Here is a 14,754-nt window from a genome sequence, read left to right on the forward strand (position 1 = left end):
TGAGCTTCTGAGACTCACTGAACATCGTGATTTATGCAATGAAGAACTGTATTACATAAGTTAAATTCTTTATGAACTATAACAATCACAACTTCATCAGTTGTCAGTGCATTTTATTGTCTTTTGTGTTGGCCACCAAGTGTTTTGTCTACTCTAACTACAACTTTGTACTCATCAGCTGGCCTTTATTAAAGGACAGTTCTGAACAATAGAATTAATTTGTTGTGATGACTGAATAAAGTTTGTAATTCAGTGACAATTCCTCATTGAGTGCCCATATTGACTCAACAATGTTGATCATCTTGTTCATCAGTGTTTTCCATGGAATAAATTTGAAGAATTCCATGATGTTTATTGGCAGTGACAGTAATGATCCTGCGTGGTGATAAATTTGCCTATGAACTTTGAATGTTATCATGTAATTCTCAGACACAATATTTGTTGCACCAAATGATGTCATTTGAAAACAAATTTTATATGTTTGCCAAGAAATGTTTAGATTGGCTAGTCACACCTGATACCAGTGTTGACAATGATGTTAATGGTGAATGTGATTCTGGCAGTTTCACATTTCCATCCTTGCAGCACATTCCTGGTGTTTCATTCTTAAATTTGTGTGTGCATAATTTAACAATTTCTTCAGTAACCACAATTGGATGAAGACTATTCATAATTAGCATTTTAATGGAATGCACTAAGATGGAAGTCAGCATGCAGTGTTTGTCTGGATCAAGCAGTATTAATCTCGCATTATGTTGCTCAGTTGTTTCAGACAAACAGGCATGAGCATGGAATACTTGTGCCATTTTCAGTCTTGCTTCCCATTGCTTGCCTGTTTCCAATACTCATGATGCCTTTATCATTTGTGCTACAGACTGTATATCTTGATCAAACTTTTGTTGTTTGGGTGGCGTAATTTACTTGCCAATGAAAGTAAAGATTTTTGACAACTATTACAAATTTACTTGGAAAAACATAAGAGAATGACTGTGATCCATATCTAATGTCAACAGGCAATTGGAGTTTCTCAGTAAACACCACTGTTCATACCACATGTGAACTGAAAAGTCACTGCTTGTATTTCATTCAGTTCAGTTGCATCACACATGCACTCACACTCTGAAAACGTATGAGCTGCCACTAATCTATGTAAAATACATACATTTGTTGAAATGACTCATGCACAACTTACTGTAAATTGGTTGTGCAAATTCAGAAACGTTCACAGGTTTACACACAACAACTCATACCAGTTTCATTGCCCTCAGGTGAATGATATAGGAATACACATGGGACAAACAAAGAAATATGCATTTTATGCATATAAATTATTATATGTATTTGGAGGAGAAAAGTTGCATTTCAGTTCTTCCAATTGTAATAGGTGTAGTAGTTCTAACTAATAATTCCCTAAAGTGCAGTTAGCTGTGCATGATAAAAAATTATTTCATGTGGTGAAAATGCACACAAATTGATTGGACATAATTTTATTGCACATTTTTCTTAACTGAAACCACTTTCCAAAGAATTGAAAGCTAAAGGTATCAGAAAATCTTCTGAAACTCCGATAACTCAGCTGCATTAAAAACAACCGAAACATGCTTACAGATTCATATGTAGTACAAACTTGTAAAAGGTAAAGCTGTAATTAACCAGAAGGTTGGCTCGAACACCACTGTGCTGTACTAGCATGGTTTTATTGGAGATGGCATGCTGTTGCCTCGCTCCAACTGCAGAACTGACTTACACGGCCAGTTGTAACCTGCCCAGATAACCGCATATGAGTGTGACTTCCAGGGTGTGGGGAGGTGCACCAGCCACAGATTTAATGTACTTGGCAGATAAACAATGAGGGTCAGTGTGCTGGCCAGCCTAGGTGTTGTTTTTAGGCAATTTCCCATGACAGTCTAGGTGAAACCAGGCTGGTACCCACATCCCACTTCAGGTATATGATTTGCAAACATTCAAAACATATTTGCACACTTTAACAAGGGATTGCACTAGACATGGACTGAAAGGGTACCAAAATTCAGTCCTGGCAAGGAAGGGGTGGTGACAGGAAAGGTATTTGGCTCCCTCTACAACTAACATTCCCAAATCCAAAAAATTAACGTGCCGATCCCATGAAGATATAGGATAAAGGCCATGAGAAACAAGACAACCCAGCCAGTTGTAAGGGGACCTTCAAGTTAATGTAGATTCTTAACCATGATGTAGCTCAGCATTTTTTTACATCAACAAACTTTTCCAAAGATCAAAGAAGTAATAACTGATAGATAAAAATGCTGGGAATAACCAGGGATCAAACATGAGACCTTGGGATCCATAGTCTGACACTGAAACACTTAACCAAACAGTCACTTCATGAAACTCTTTAAACATGATAGTGCTTGCTGCAAGCAAGTTCCAAAATACAGAAATTACAAAATAAAGGCAAAGGAAGTGCACTGTTCTTATCCACGAGGACATAACCAGATTGCAAAGTAGACAAACATGAAGGAAAGAAATATGTTTCTTAATATATATTCCAAAAACACTGCAGAATAGATTGCAAAGTAGACAAACATGAAGGAAAGAAATATGTTTCTTAATATATGTTCCAAAAACACTGCAGACTATTAGTGTGTCCATAGTAGCACTAGAATGCAACAATTCTCTCCAAAGTACATAGCATAAAAGCACAGAACTATATTCAAAACCCAATGCTATTGCTGCCTGGTCTGATCAGGAGATCAGTAGTAAGGTGAACAAAGAAAGAGTAAAAACACTGTAGACCTTTACAAGGTACCAATGTGTTTGCTAATATCAGGCTAATATAAGCATTATAAATGGGTCCTTGATGCCTGGTGACATCCTTGAGAAGGAAGATCATGGTCCTTCCACAATGGTGCATAGACTTACCTTAATTTTAAGAATATAATCTGTTATTTTTTTATGTCACTCATTATGGCCTTTTCTTTAATTTGCAGGTCTACAGGTTGTGCTAAACTCAATTCTTCGTGCCATGGTGCCTTTATTACATATTGCTCTCCTGGTATTGTTTGTTATTATAATCTATGCAATAATAGGCCTGGAACTATTCTCAGGAAAGATGCATAACACGTGTTATGATAATACAACAGGTAGGTAATGCTACAAAATGTATGTTAACCATAAAACTGATACATGCAACAATGCAAATATACTGAAGAATAAATTTCCTTGAGACTGAGAACCGTATGTCTACAAATCAGCACAGTTTTAAAAAGCATCACTTGTCCAGAACTCAGTTTGCCCTTTCCTTGCATGATATGCTGCAAGCTATGGATTAAGGGTACAGGCAGATCCCATATTTATGGAACAGCAATTGACATGGTGCCCCACTGCAGACTGTTAACAAAGGTATGAGCATATGGTATATGTTCCAGGATACGTAAGTGGCTTAAAGGTATCTTAAGTAATAGAACCCAGAGTGTTGTCTTCAATGGCTAGTCTTCATCAGAGACAAGGGTGTCATAAGGAGGGCCCCTGGGAAGTGTGATAGGACTATTATTATTTTTTATATACGTAAATGATCTGGCAGGTAGGGTGAGCAGCAATGTGTGGTTGTTTGTGATGATGCCGTGGTGTGTGGGAAAGTGTTGGAAGTTGAACAACTGTAGAAGGATGCAAGATTATGAGTTAGACAAAATTTCTAATTGGTGTGATGAATAGCAGTTAGCTTTAAATGTACAAAAATGTAACTTAATGCGGATGAGTGTGTGAAACAAACTCATAATTTGTGGATACAGCATTAGTGGCGTCCTGCTTGACACAGTCAAGTTGTTTAAATATCTGGGTGTTACATTTGAAAGTGACTCAATATGGGATGAGTGTGTGACTATTGTGAAAGGGAAGGTGAATAGTCATCTTTGATTTAGTGGTAGAATCATAGAAAAATGTGATTCATCTGTAAAAGAGACCACATGTAGGATGCTAGTGTGATCTATTCTTGTGTGCTGCTCGTGTGTTTGGGATCCATACCAGGTCGGATTAAAGGAAGACAATGAAGAAATTCAGAGGCAGGCTGCTAGATTTGTTAGGTTCAAATAACAAGCAAGTGTTACGGAGGTGCTTTGGAAACTCAAATGGGAATCCATGGAGGGATGGTGATTTTCTTTTCAAGAAACACTATTAACACTTACGGTTCTGGTCTCATAGGTCACTACCATTGCCTTTGGCTTGGTTAAAATATCTTTTTTAAGCTATAAATCGAGTGTACAAATATGTAGTTAGAACTTCAAAACATTTTCAGGTTTAACAGACGTACCCCTTTGCAGACACATATTCTGGAATTGCCAGTGTTATACCTTGAATACGCAGACGAACATTAATTTAACATAATCATTACAGAAAAAAAACTGTAAAGGAGTTGTGCTATTCAGATATGTAAGCAAACATGTTATCTTTCTGTTTATTTTGCTTTGACAGCTAGGTCACATCTAAACAAACACACAAAACGTAAGATCAAACAAAATTTTGCATACAGCACATGTCCAACATGAAATTCATTGGACTCTAATTCTTGCATTCATTTTCTGATGTACCAGAAGGAGAATCTGCAATAACAACACAATCTGTGAAAATAACACTATACGCATATGCAGCAACTCATGTTCAAAAAAGCTTAAAGTTACTACAATTTTCAGATGATATGTAATCTGAATCACCATCACAAACTTCATTTTCATCATCTACAGACTTGTCAAGGGCTTCGTAAATCATTTATCAGTTTCTCCAAACATTTCTCTTCTTCACTGCATGTTTTGATCAATGTAGAAGCAAACAAAATGCACAAAACAGAGAGTACTCGAATGTCACCTAAAGCCTACCACACAAGAGACAATAATTGTTCAAGTGATACAGATACTCATCTATGAAGCCTCCCGATCTCACAGATGATTCTGGGAGCCATAAAAATATGTTTGACACCATGGAAAATCATCATAATTGACGTGATGTAATATTAAGTCCACCGCACAATTTGATTTCCTGTGAGCGCCATAATACTATGTCAACCGCACGCTAAGTGTTAAGAAAATTTAGAGAACCAACATTTGAAGCTTATTGCAGAAAGATTCTAATGCTGCCAAAATACATTTTGCATAAGGACCACAAAGACAAGGTTAGAGAAATTATGGCTCGTACAGAAGAATTTAGACAGTAATTTTTCCTTCACTCTGTTTGTGAATGGAACAGAAAAGGAAATGATTAGGAGTGGTACAAGGTACCCTCCATCACTGCCCATATGGTGTCTTGCAGAGTGTGAATGTGGATGTGGATGTAGATGTAGATGTAGATGTAGATGTAGAAGAGCAGTTTGTACAGTTATTTGAACTTCGTCATCGACAACAAGGAAGAACAGAGTTTCTGATCCTTGGTGATATCTGTATAAAAATTACAGCCAGTCTCGGATCAGACATGAGTGGAGGCAATACATAAATCAGAATGTTCAAGCTGTCTGAGGGTTCACATTGATAAGAACTGTAATTTTTACAGCTCATCTTGAACACTTTCATCAAAAAAATTCTCCAGAGTATCTGATTATGCCTACAGGAGTGCAAAGAATGCTGTTTTTCTTTTGTTAGATGTGTCATCATTATCAGGTATAATGGTAGCCTTCAGTGATCGATAGAATTATTTTGAGCCAAGTAATTGCACACATAAAGAAATCTATGAATGATTAGAGGACACATTATTTATGAATCTGCATACTATGTCTCTCCTTTGTTAGACAGACATAGCTGACGGGCAAAATAATGCTAACAAAATTAATGAATTCTTCTTGGGAAATAAGTTGAGTATCATCTTCATTTTGGAGTGACATTTTTACAAGCTTCTCCTCTGGCAAAGTGTGTGGGTCCTGTTGGATGCTGCTGTTCATCTGATTCAAGTCTAATCAAGACTCCTGGCAAAGTTTTTGCGATATATCATCCCAAGCAAGCTGAGATAGAAGCTGCTGTCTCTCTTCATTAGATTTTCATGTCTTTTCCATTATTTCCTTGATTATAGAATCCTAGAAATGCCTAGTGCAATAGAACATCTTTATTTCTTTGAAGTTCAATGCATTATCTTCAACGATCCTATGCTCCAGTACTGCTGACTTGTTTTTGTAGCCAACTTGGACATGCTTATCATGCTCTACACATCTCTGTGAGATGCAGTATTGCATTTGGCTGATATATTGGTAGTCAAACTCACACATGATGCTGTCTGTGTCAGTTGTCCTTTGTTGTAATGGATTTTTTGAGGTGCCCTGCATTTCCCTAATTTTGCAAGCAGACAGAAAACTTTTGTTCATATTATGCTTTTCCAGGACCCAGCCAGTCTCACTGGTGTGGAGTCCAGCATGTGGTTGGAATGTCAGGCCCTAGCTGTTATCTTCTGTCTTTTCCCTTTCCTTGTGGTAATCTGTCCTGAGAGAACATTTTATGTGTGGCCCTGAGTTGCCATTCCTTCGGAATGTTTCACGTAGCTGTGCACTAGTGTTAGTGTGAACGTATGAGTCTGTGTGTGTCTTCTTGGGGTATACCATGTGCCTGAGTGTAGTATACAGTTTCTTCTGTATTACGGTGTTCAAGAAAAGTAGAAAATTACTATCCCCTACTTCCATGGTGAACTCATGCTTTTGTGTATGCTGTTTTCTTTCACATGACTAAACCACAGAAGTTCTATCCATGTATTGTGGAAAGACTTTGGCTTGAATGAAGAGGTTTCAAGTGCTGTTTCCTTGCAGTGCTTCACGTATGAGTTGGCTGTGAGTGGAGCCAGTGAAGATCCTATTCTTACCCTCTCTTCGTATTCATGGAAGTTATCCCCACATTGAAAATAAGTGGTAGTGAGTATGTTTTGTGACAGTTGTAGTGGGTCCATGTGACAGTGCTTCTCTAGCACTTGTAGGGAGTCTTGTTTTGGCACTCATGTGAAGAGTGACGTGATGTCAAAGTTCAGCAACAGATCACCAATGTCCAGGTGCATGTCTCAGAGCATTGACACAAACTGACTTGAATTCTTGATGTGGAGACATTGTCCTGCCAATGGCTTCAGAAGTTGTGGTAAATGTTTTGCCAAACTGTAATTTAGAGAATTTGTCATATTCACTATTGATTGTAGAGGGATTCCCTCTTTTTGTATTTTTGGAAGACCATAGAGACAAGATTGTGCTGGTAGTCTGGGATACAGTGCATTACCAATCGTGTCATATAACCCCAAATATTCTCAAGTCCTGGGTGTGTGTTTTACTAAAACCATGCCAAGAAGTTGTAAAACTTCGTTTGTTGTTGAAATAAAACAAAAGAAACACCATGTAGGATTATCAGCTATGTAAGAAAAGGTAGATTGCTATTTACCGTAAATAAGACACATTAAGTTGCAGAAAGGCACAATTAAAAGAGAGAGAGAGAGAGAGAGAGAGAGCAGGATGTGTGTGTGTGTGGGGGGGGGGGGGGGGGGGGCGGTTGGCAGTAGCAGTAGCAGTAGCAGTAGCAGCTTCAAACTTTGTGTGGTCTATTCCCTATAGAGGTGAACTATGTGTAAATTAAGGCTTTCTTAGCAAACTACACTGATTTTCAGGAAATAAGCTAAGTGATGTCTTTGTTTTGGAGTAACATTTCAACAAGTTTCTTTCTTGTTATCTTGTGGCAGAATGTTTGGATTCTATCAGATTCTGCTATTAGCAATATGCTTGGATCTGTAAGATTCCTTAGGACTAATGAGAATTGACATCATCATTAGTGTTTGGCCACCAATACATCAACCATACAAAGTGCTGCATCACACAGAGATGTGTGTAACATATGAAGTAAGTCAACCTGTGCCACAGCAAGTTGGTAATAGTGAAGCATAGTATCTTTGAGAGGTACACATTCTGCTGTGAAGAAACCAATGCCATGGGTTTTGGGATTCTATGATAAGAGAAATCATAGAATACAGATGGCATGAAAATCTCTGTGACATAGGCAGTGCCTTCCATCTCAGGTCCACCAGGGACAACAGATTAGCAAAAATTCACCAGGACTATTCCCTGATTGGGTAAAATGCCCCATCAACATTGAGGTTATTAGAGCTTTTCCTGATTAGAACACTAGCAATGTGCAGGACAGATAGGTGGGATCAGGACATTATGTGTGGCCAGTACCTCACCACCTGAGACTCCCATGTCCAAAAGCTTGCTACTGGCCTGACTGATCTGAGTCCAAGAGATGAAAGAAATGACCTGAAATGAATAAACATCAGTGTCCAGGAAGACCCAGACACTTCAACAGCAAATTACAAGTTAGAAATTTGTTAAAATGTCACTCTTAAATGAAGGTATTACACAGCTGATTTATTGAGAAGAATTAATTCTTACAATTTGCTGAGAAATCCTGTATTTGCATAATAAAATTTATTTCACAAATAGATAAAACGTTTTTCTATTGCTTTTAATACCTTATTCAGTAGTGATAACTAGGTCTGAAGTAGGGTTGTGCTGTTTTACAAATTCCCTGTTTTATCTTTTAGAGTTTCGTTAAAAAGAATTATGCAGAGCTCAACATCAGTTAAATTAATGTTGTCATTTCAACATCAAATTATTATTGCACTAACTGCTTGTAATGACACTTAAGAACTGCTGTGACATTTTTATTGCTATCTTAAGTTTTTTGCTAACTTAGAAATTTATTTCCTGTTGGGGCTTGTTGGCACTACTAGTCTGAATTTTATCTTCAGCTCCACTATCACAGTACAGTATTCAAAATCATTCCCTTTTTGTCTCCATTAAACTGTCTTGATTCTATTTTTGTACATATAACTATTCACACTTATTTTACAAATTCTATTGTAACATGACACCACACTGTATCTATTCAAAGTGTGTCCATTAAATTTTTAAAATGTTAAAGTGATGCTCAGAAAACTGTAACACAGTGCTGATACTATATTTAACATTTAATTTTCTTGTGTAGATATTCATTTATTAAGATGTCATAAATTTGTATGGCATGTGTCCTTGAGTATGGTTGTGTGAATAAAACTACAACAGCTAAACTGATTTTTGCTGGCAACTGGAGCATTTGATTTCAGTAAACTTGTAGTCAACAATTATGTAAGAACTCCAGCACTTTGAGTTGTGGCAACTCAACCACTGCCTCATGAGCAAGTACATTACTCAAATTTCTTCATAATCAAAATACACTTTTCAGTATTTGTTTGGGTGATAATAGCAGTTTGTCATTGTGGTTGTTGCTGATTTTTATGATGATGACAGAGTATTTTGGCAGGGGAATCAAAAGATGGGAGTGACATTTGTTAGTTTTCAATAGTTTTTTACAATATTATTTTTTATTATTTTTAAAATATCCACAAGCAAGCCAAGATACACAAAATTCCCTTGCCACATAGCAAGAGACACTGAACAAAATTTGTTTTCCTCCATACTATTTATAACTTTTCAAATGAAAGAACCTTATATTCTGAAAGACAACATTTATGACGTTTTTATACATATCTATGTCTGCTGCTGCCTGGCAGGTTGCAGTTTTTTTATCTACATTTGAGTCTAGTTTAACTTTGAAAACCTTTGTCAAATTAATTTAGTGATTCTTTGAAAAGACATGGCTGGCTTAAAAACAGACAATACTTTTACAGATAAAATGATGCGTGATCCACATCCATGTGGGAAAAATGGAGAAGGTGGTTTTCAGTGTTCTGAACTAGGTCCAAATATGACATGCAAAGAAGACAGCTGGGATGGTCCAAATTTTGGAATAACTAATTTTGATAATTTTGGCCTTGCTATGCTAACAGTTTTTCAATGTATAACTCTGGAGGGTTGGACTGACGTTTTGTATGATGTAAGTAAATCATTATTAAGGTAACTGTAGATATTGAATATATTTTAAAATTTTTTCAAGAGACTAGCCACTTAATCTGTGTATAAAGAATGCTATTGACTTGGGAATTTCTATTTGTCCCTAACATAACAGAATGATTTAGTTACAGCTGTCAGTTTTGTTTTAGTATTATTAAGTGTATGACTCTGATATGAAGCAGTCCTCTGACTGTTTGTCTTTATCAATGTAAAAAAGCAAGATGGCTAATGGGATACATTACAAACTTCTTGCATATTTAGTTACAGACATGAAAACTTTTTTTTTAAACACAGATTGAAGATGCGATGGGAAATACGTGGCAGTGGATATACTTCATCTCAATGGTTATTCTCGGAGCATTTTTTGTCATGAACCTGATCCTTGGTGTCCTCAGTGGGTAAGTCTGTTGCAGAAGTAGTAAGGTATGCTGACATCTGCAGATATTGTGATCAATCACTAAAATTATGATTCCATTGCCGTAGATGTGTAGGTACGAGAACATTGAACTTTTCCAATAGTACGCAGTTAAAAGATTAGATTTCACGTAAAATTTAGTGCATATTATTTCTTGTGATTATGTTTAGCTGTTTCCTTTTTCTCTTTTCCATTTCATGAGAGGTCACTTAAATTAGGCCAAACAGCATTACATGAAAAAACTAAGTAGAGAATCAATTCTGCTGGAGACTGGATATTCTTTGACAAAGATTACAGTAATTCATGAGAATGTATAAGTGTTAGTTACAACCAGAGTCCTTAAGTGCATCATATTGCTCATTGCATTTACATACCTAAATATGTAATGACATTAATGAGATCATATATTATCAAAATATAAAGTATAAATGCAAACAGAAAAGAACCAGTAATGTAAGACTGTACTGATTGCCAAAATCATGGCCGATTTCATCATATATTAGTACTATACCCAAAATAAATCTCAGAGGTTAGTTGAAAAGCCTCATAGAATTACTTGCACAAGAGCAGAACAGTTCATAGTGGTCTGAATTGTGCATTTGGTGTAACAGACATGCAACTGAAGCTGAATACATTTTTTTAAGGAGCAGAGGAGGCTTTAAAATGGAATGTTCTTTGTTTAAAGTGTTTAAAATTCCAAACTCTAGGTGGGAAGCAGGAGGCACGTTCTTCAGTTTCTCTCTCTCTCTCTCTCTCTCTCTCTCTCTCTCTCTCTCTCTCTCTCTCTCTCTCTCTCTCTCTTTATATATGACGTTACTAAAATAGGAAAAACTGAACATGACTAAGAGTAAAAATTACTTTATGTTTAAAAAAGAGAAGAAATTTACATAAAGTAAAATTTATGTAGAACGGTTGTTAGAAATCTGTTCATATTTCACTGCATTGAAAACAATTGTTTTTGAAAATATAATTCCATTACATATATGTATCCTTGTCCACCCTCGTGGTTTCGCGGTAGCGTTCTCGCTTCCCGAGCACGGGGTCCCGGGTTCGATTCCCGGCGGGGTCAGGGATTTTTCCTGCCTCGAGATGACTGGGTGTTGTTGTGTCGTCTTCATCATCACCATTCATCCCCATTACGGTCGGAGGAAGGCAACGGCAAACCACCTCCATTAGGACCTTGCCTAGTAAGGCGGTGCGGGTCTCCCGCATCGTTCCCCTGCGCTCTGTAAAGAAGCATGGGACTTCATTTCCATTCCATTTTTCCATATGTATCCTTATGAATTTGTGTATAGGCATCAGCAGATCTCTGCTTGAGTCACTGAAATGTCCCTGGTATCCACACAAAAGCTGGGAGAAAATCCAGGGAATATTTACCAGTGGTGGAGCAAGTTACTGAGCCTAGCCACAGCATAAATCCATTGTTGATGGACATTCATGTCCAACAAATTTGCACTGTGGCAATGTGTTGGTGTCGTATCTTCCTGGTAGAACATTTCACTAATATTCAGGCACTTAAACACAGTTTTTGAAAGCAAATTGTGCACCATAGACCAAAAAATTGTGTCACTGAAAAACCAGACATGTACAACCGTCACTATAGTTGCCACAAGAAATGATGGTGATAACTGATAATCATGTCTTTCAGAACATCAAAGTGAATACAGGCATATAAATTGTAATTTTCCAGTTGACATGCTGTTTTTAATATACTTTCCACATGAGAACTGCTATTGGCTAGTTACTCATAAATGTTCATCAAATGTACGGCATTATGTTGAGCTATAAAACAACACTGGAAAATTGTGTTAAATATGTAAATGTAAACTAGACTTTGGATCATCTTTACTTGTTAATTATGAATCTAAATAATTTAAATAAATTGATTCCCCATTACATGTTAAAAAAATCACTTTTCTGGGCCTGTCTGTGACCCCTGTTGTCTTTAAAATTTATTAAAAGATGACATACCTCTATTTTTCCTTGAAATCATTCACATAAAACTATATATTTCTAGCTAACACATTCATAAATTGTGTAATTTACCAATAAATAGTATACAAACAAATAGTTTTGAGAAAGACTTTAACTAAATTCTACTTTACTGTAAACACAAGTTTTACAGTTTATTTTCATCTTTGAAATCTCTCACTCATAAATCTCTCACCCACAAATGGACAAATATTATGTCATGAGAACATTTATTGACTGAAAATTCTTTCTTTTGATTGAAGTTCTTTAATTTTACCACACATATAACATACCTGAAATAAAATATTAATAATGAAAATTAGAAAATGTGTGTCTTTTAAACATCAGTTTCTAGGTCTGTGTCACAGTCAAAATGCTTAACAAGAACCTAAACAAAACTGAAAGCATCACTAGCTTTAGGACGAATTGTTTTTAATTCTTTTTTGAGCTAAGAGTACACATACTGACTCCCCCCCCCCCCCCCCCCCCCCCACACACACACACACACACACACACACACACACACACACACACACACACACACACACAGAGGGAGAGAGAGGGAGAGAGAGAGAGAGAGAGAGAGAGAGAGAGAGAGAGAGAGAGAGAGAGAGAGAGAGAGAGAGAGAGAGAGCTGAATAGCTGAATAAACAGTGTTGGGGCTGGAGTTCTGCAGATTTATGAGGGTTGTGTCAGAGGGAGTAGGCAAGGGGAGAAAGGAGGCATGAGGTGGAAGGGATGTTTGGGGAAGGGTAGCTGAAAACTCAAAGGGAGCCAGTAGGAGTATGAGACAGGGATGGCAGCATGTGCAGGGGATAGGAATGTGACACATGGGCAACAGCACTGACGAGTTTGGGCAGTGTGTGATGATGTGGGAGGGGTGACAGAAGATAGGAAGGGGATATGGTGGGGAAGTGTGTGTGGGTACACAGTGAAGTGGATGTGGGCAGGTATTAGTGGAGACTGAGGCCTGCAGGATTATGGGATGAAAGAGGTATTGCAAGGGCATCTCCCATCTGTAAAATCCAAAAAAGCTGGTGCTGGGATGGGGGTTTCCAGATGCCTCAGGTCGTGAAGCAGCAATTGAAATTGAGCGTGTTGTGCTCAGCAACATGTTCCACCACATGAAGGTGTATTTGTACCCCTCTTGAGCTATTTGTGATTTGCATATTTTATTTTAATTTTTTAAGTTGTGTTGATATAATCCACAAGTAATCTCTGCCCTCTTATGCTCCAAGTATATTTATAGATATCTTTTCACTGGCAAAATATATTAATTAGTATTAATTTATTGCATACTGTCTGAGATCTTCACCACAGTCATTCATTCATTTTTGCCAAGGGTATAGGCAGATTTCTAATACGGACACTCAAATCTCCACAAATTAATGCTACTCGGTCTGTTATTATTAACTTTAGTAATTGTTTCATGCAATTTGTAAAAGCTGTCTTTCTTCTCTCTTCTGGTTCATATACATCTATGGTATTTATATGATCCTTGTCAGTTTGAAATATTCCTTAATGTATGCATAGCTCATTATTTTGTTTTTTCATTTTTTGTTTATTAGTACAGTGACTATACAATATTGTCTTCTATTTTGTTGAACTCCACTGTAAATAATTGTATAGTAGCCTAGATCTTAGTCGCTTTTAACTTCTTCTTTGTTTCAGTTATGACCTCGACATCTGTCTTTCGTTTCATCAAAGTCCTATTAAGATCTAATGCCGTGTTTCTTAAGCCTCTTACATTCCATCTAAATCTACATAATTACTCTGTGGTTCACACTTAAGTACTTGGCAGATGCTTCATCGAACCACATCAGACTATTCTGATACCATTCCATTCTTGAACAGCATATTGGAGAAATGAACACCTAAATCTTTCCATGATGCTCCGATTCCTTTCATTTTATTACAGTGGTCATTTCACCTTTTGTAAGGAAGAGCCACAAAATGCTTTTGCATTCAGAGGAGAAAGCTACTACAGAAATTTCATGGGAAAACCTCCCACAATGAAAATTGTCTTTAGTTTAATGATTTCCATCCAACTCTTGTATCATGACTCTCTCTCTCTCTCTCTCTCTCTCTCTCTCTCTCTGCTATTTCATAATAATATAAAATGAAGTGCATTCTTTGAACTTTTTCAAATCCTCTGTGTATCATATGGTGTAAAGATCCTATACCGTGCAGCAGTACCTCAGAAGAGGATGGACAAGCATAGTGTAGGGAGTTGCCTTTAGTAGACTTGTTGCATATTGTAAGTGTTCTGCCAATAAAACACAATCTTTGGTTCACCTTCCCTACAACATTTTCTGTTTGATGCTTTGAGTTTGTTTGTTTGTAATTGTAATCCCTGGATATTTAGTAGAAGTGATAATCTTTAAATTTTGTCATTTACTGTGCAACGAAAATTTAACAGATTCATTTAGATATTCATGTGGAGGACCTCACATTTTATATTTTTTAGAGTCATTTGTCACTTTGCACCACACAGACATCT

General features: G+C 36.9%; 1 protein-coding gene across 3 annotated transcripts in view; it reads left to right on the forward strand.

Annotated features, from left to right (window-relative positions):
- The window catches only part of LOC126184668 (muscle calcium channel subunit alpha-1-like), a 601,154-nt gene that overhangs the window by 123,073 nt on the left and 463,327 nt on the right, over positions 1-14,754 (forward strand). For all 3 annotated transcript variants that reach the window (XM_049927151.1, XM_049927152.1, XM_049927153.1), the window contains exons 5-7: positions 2,970-3,122; positions 9,646-9,851; positions 10,163-10,266. In XM_049927151.1, the coding sequence (XP_049783108.1) occupies positions 2,970-3,122; positions 9,646-9,851; positions 10,163-10,266 (463 nt within the window). The remainder of the gene's footprint in view (positions 1-2,969; positions 3,123-9,645; positions 9,852-10,162; positions 10,267-14,754) is intronic.

Source organism: Schistocerca cancellata, chromosome 4 (assembly GCF_023864275.1).
Source record: "Schistocerca cancellata isolate TAMUIC-IGC-003103 chromosome 4, iqSchCanc2.1, whole genome shotgun sequence".
In the NCBI taxonomy this organism is placed as follows: domain Eukaryota; kingdom Metazoa; phylum Arthropoda; class Insecta; order Orthoptera; family Acrididae; genus Schistocerca; species Schistocerca cancellata.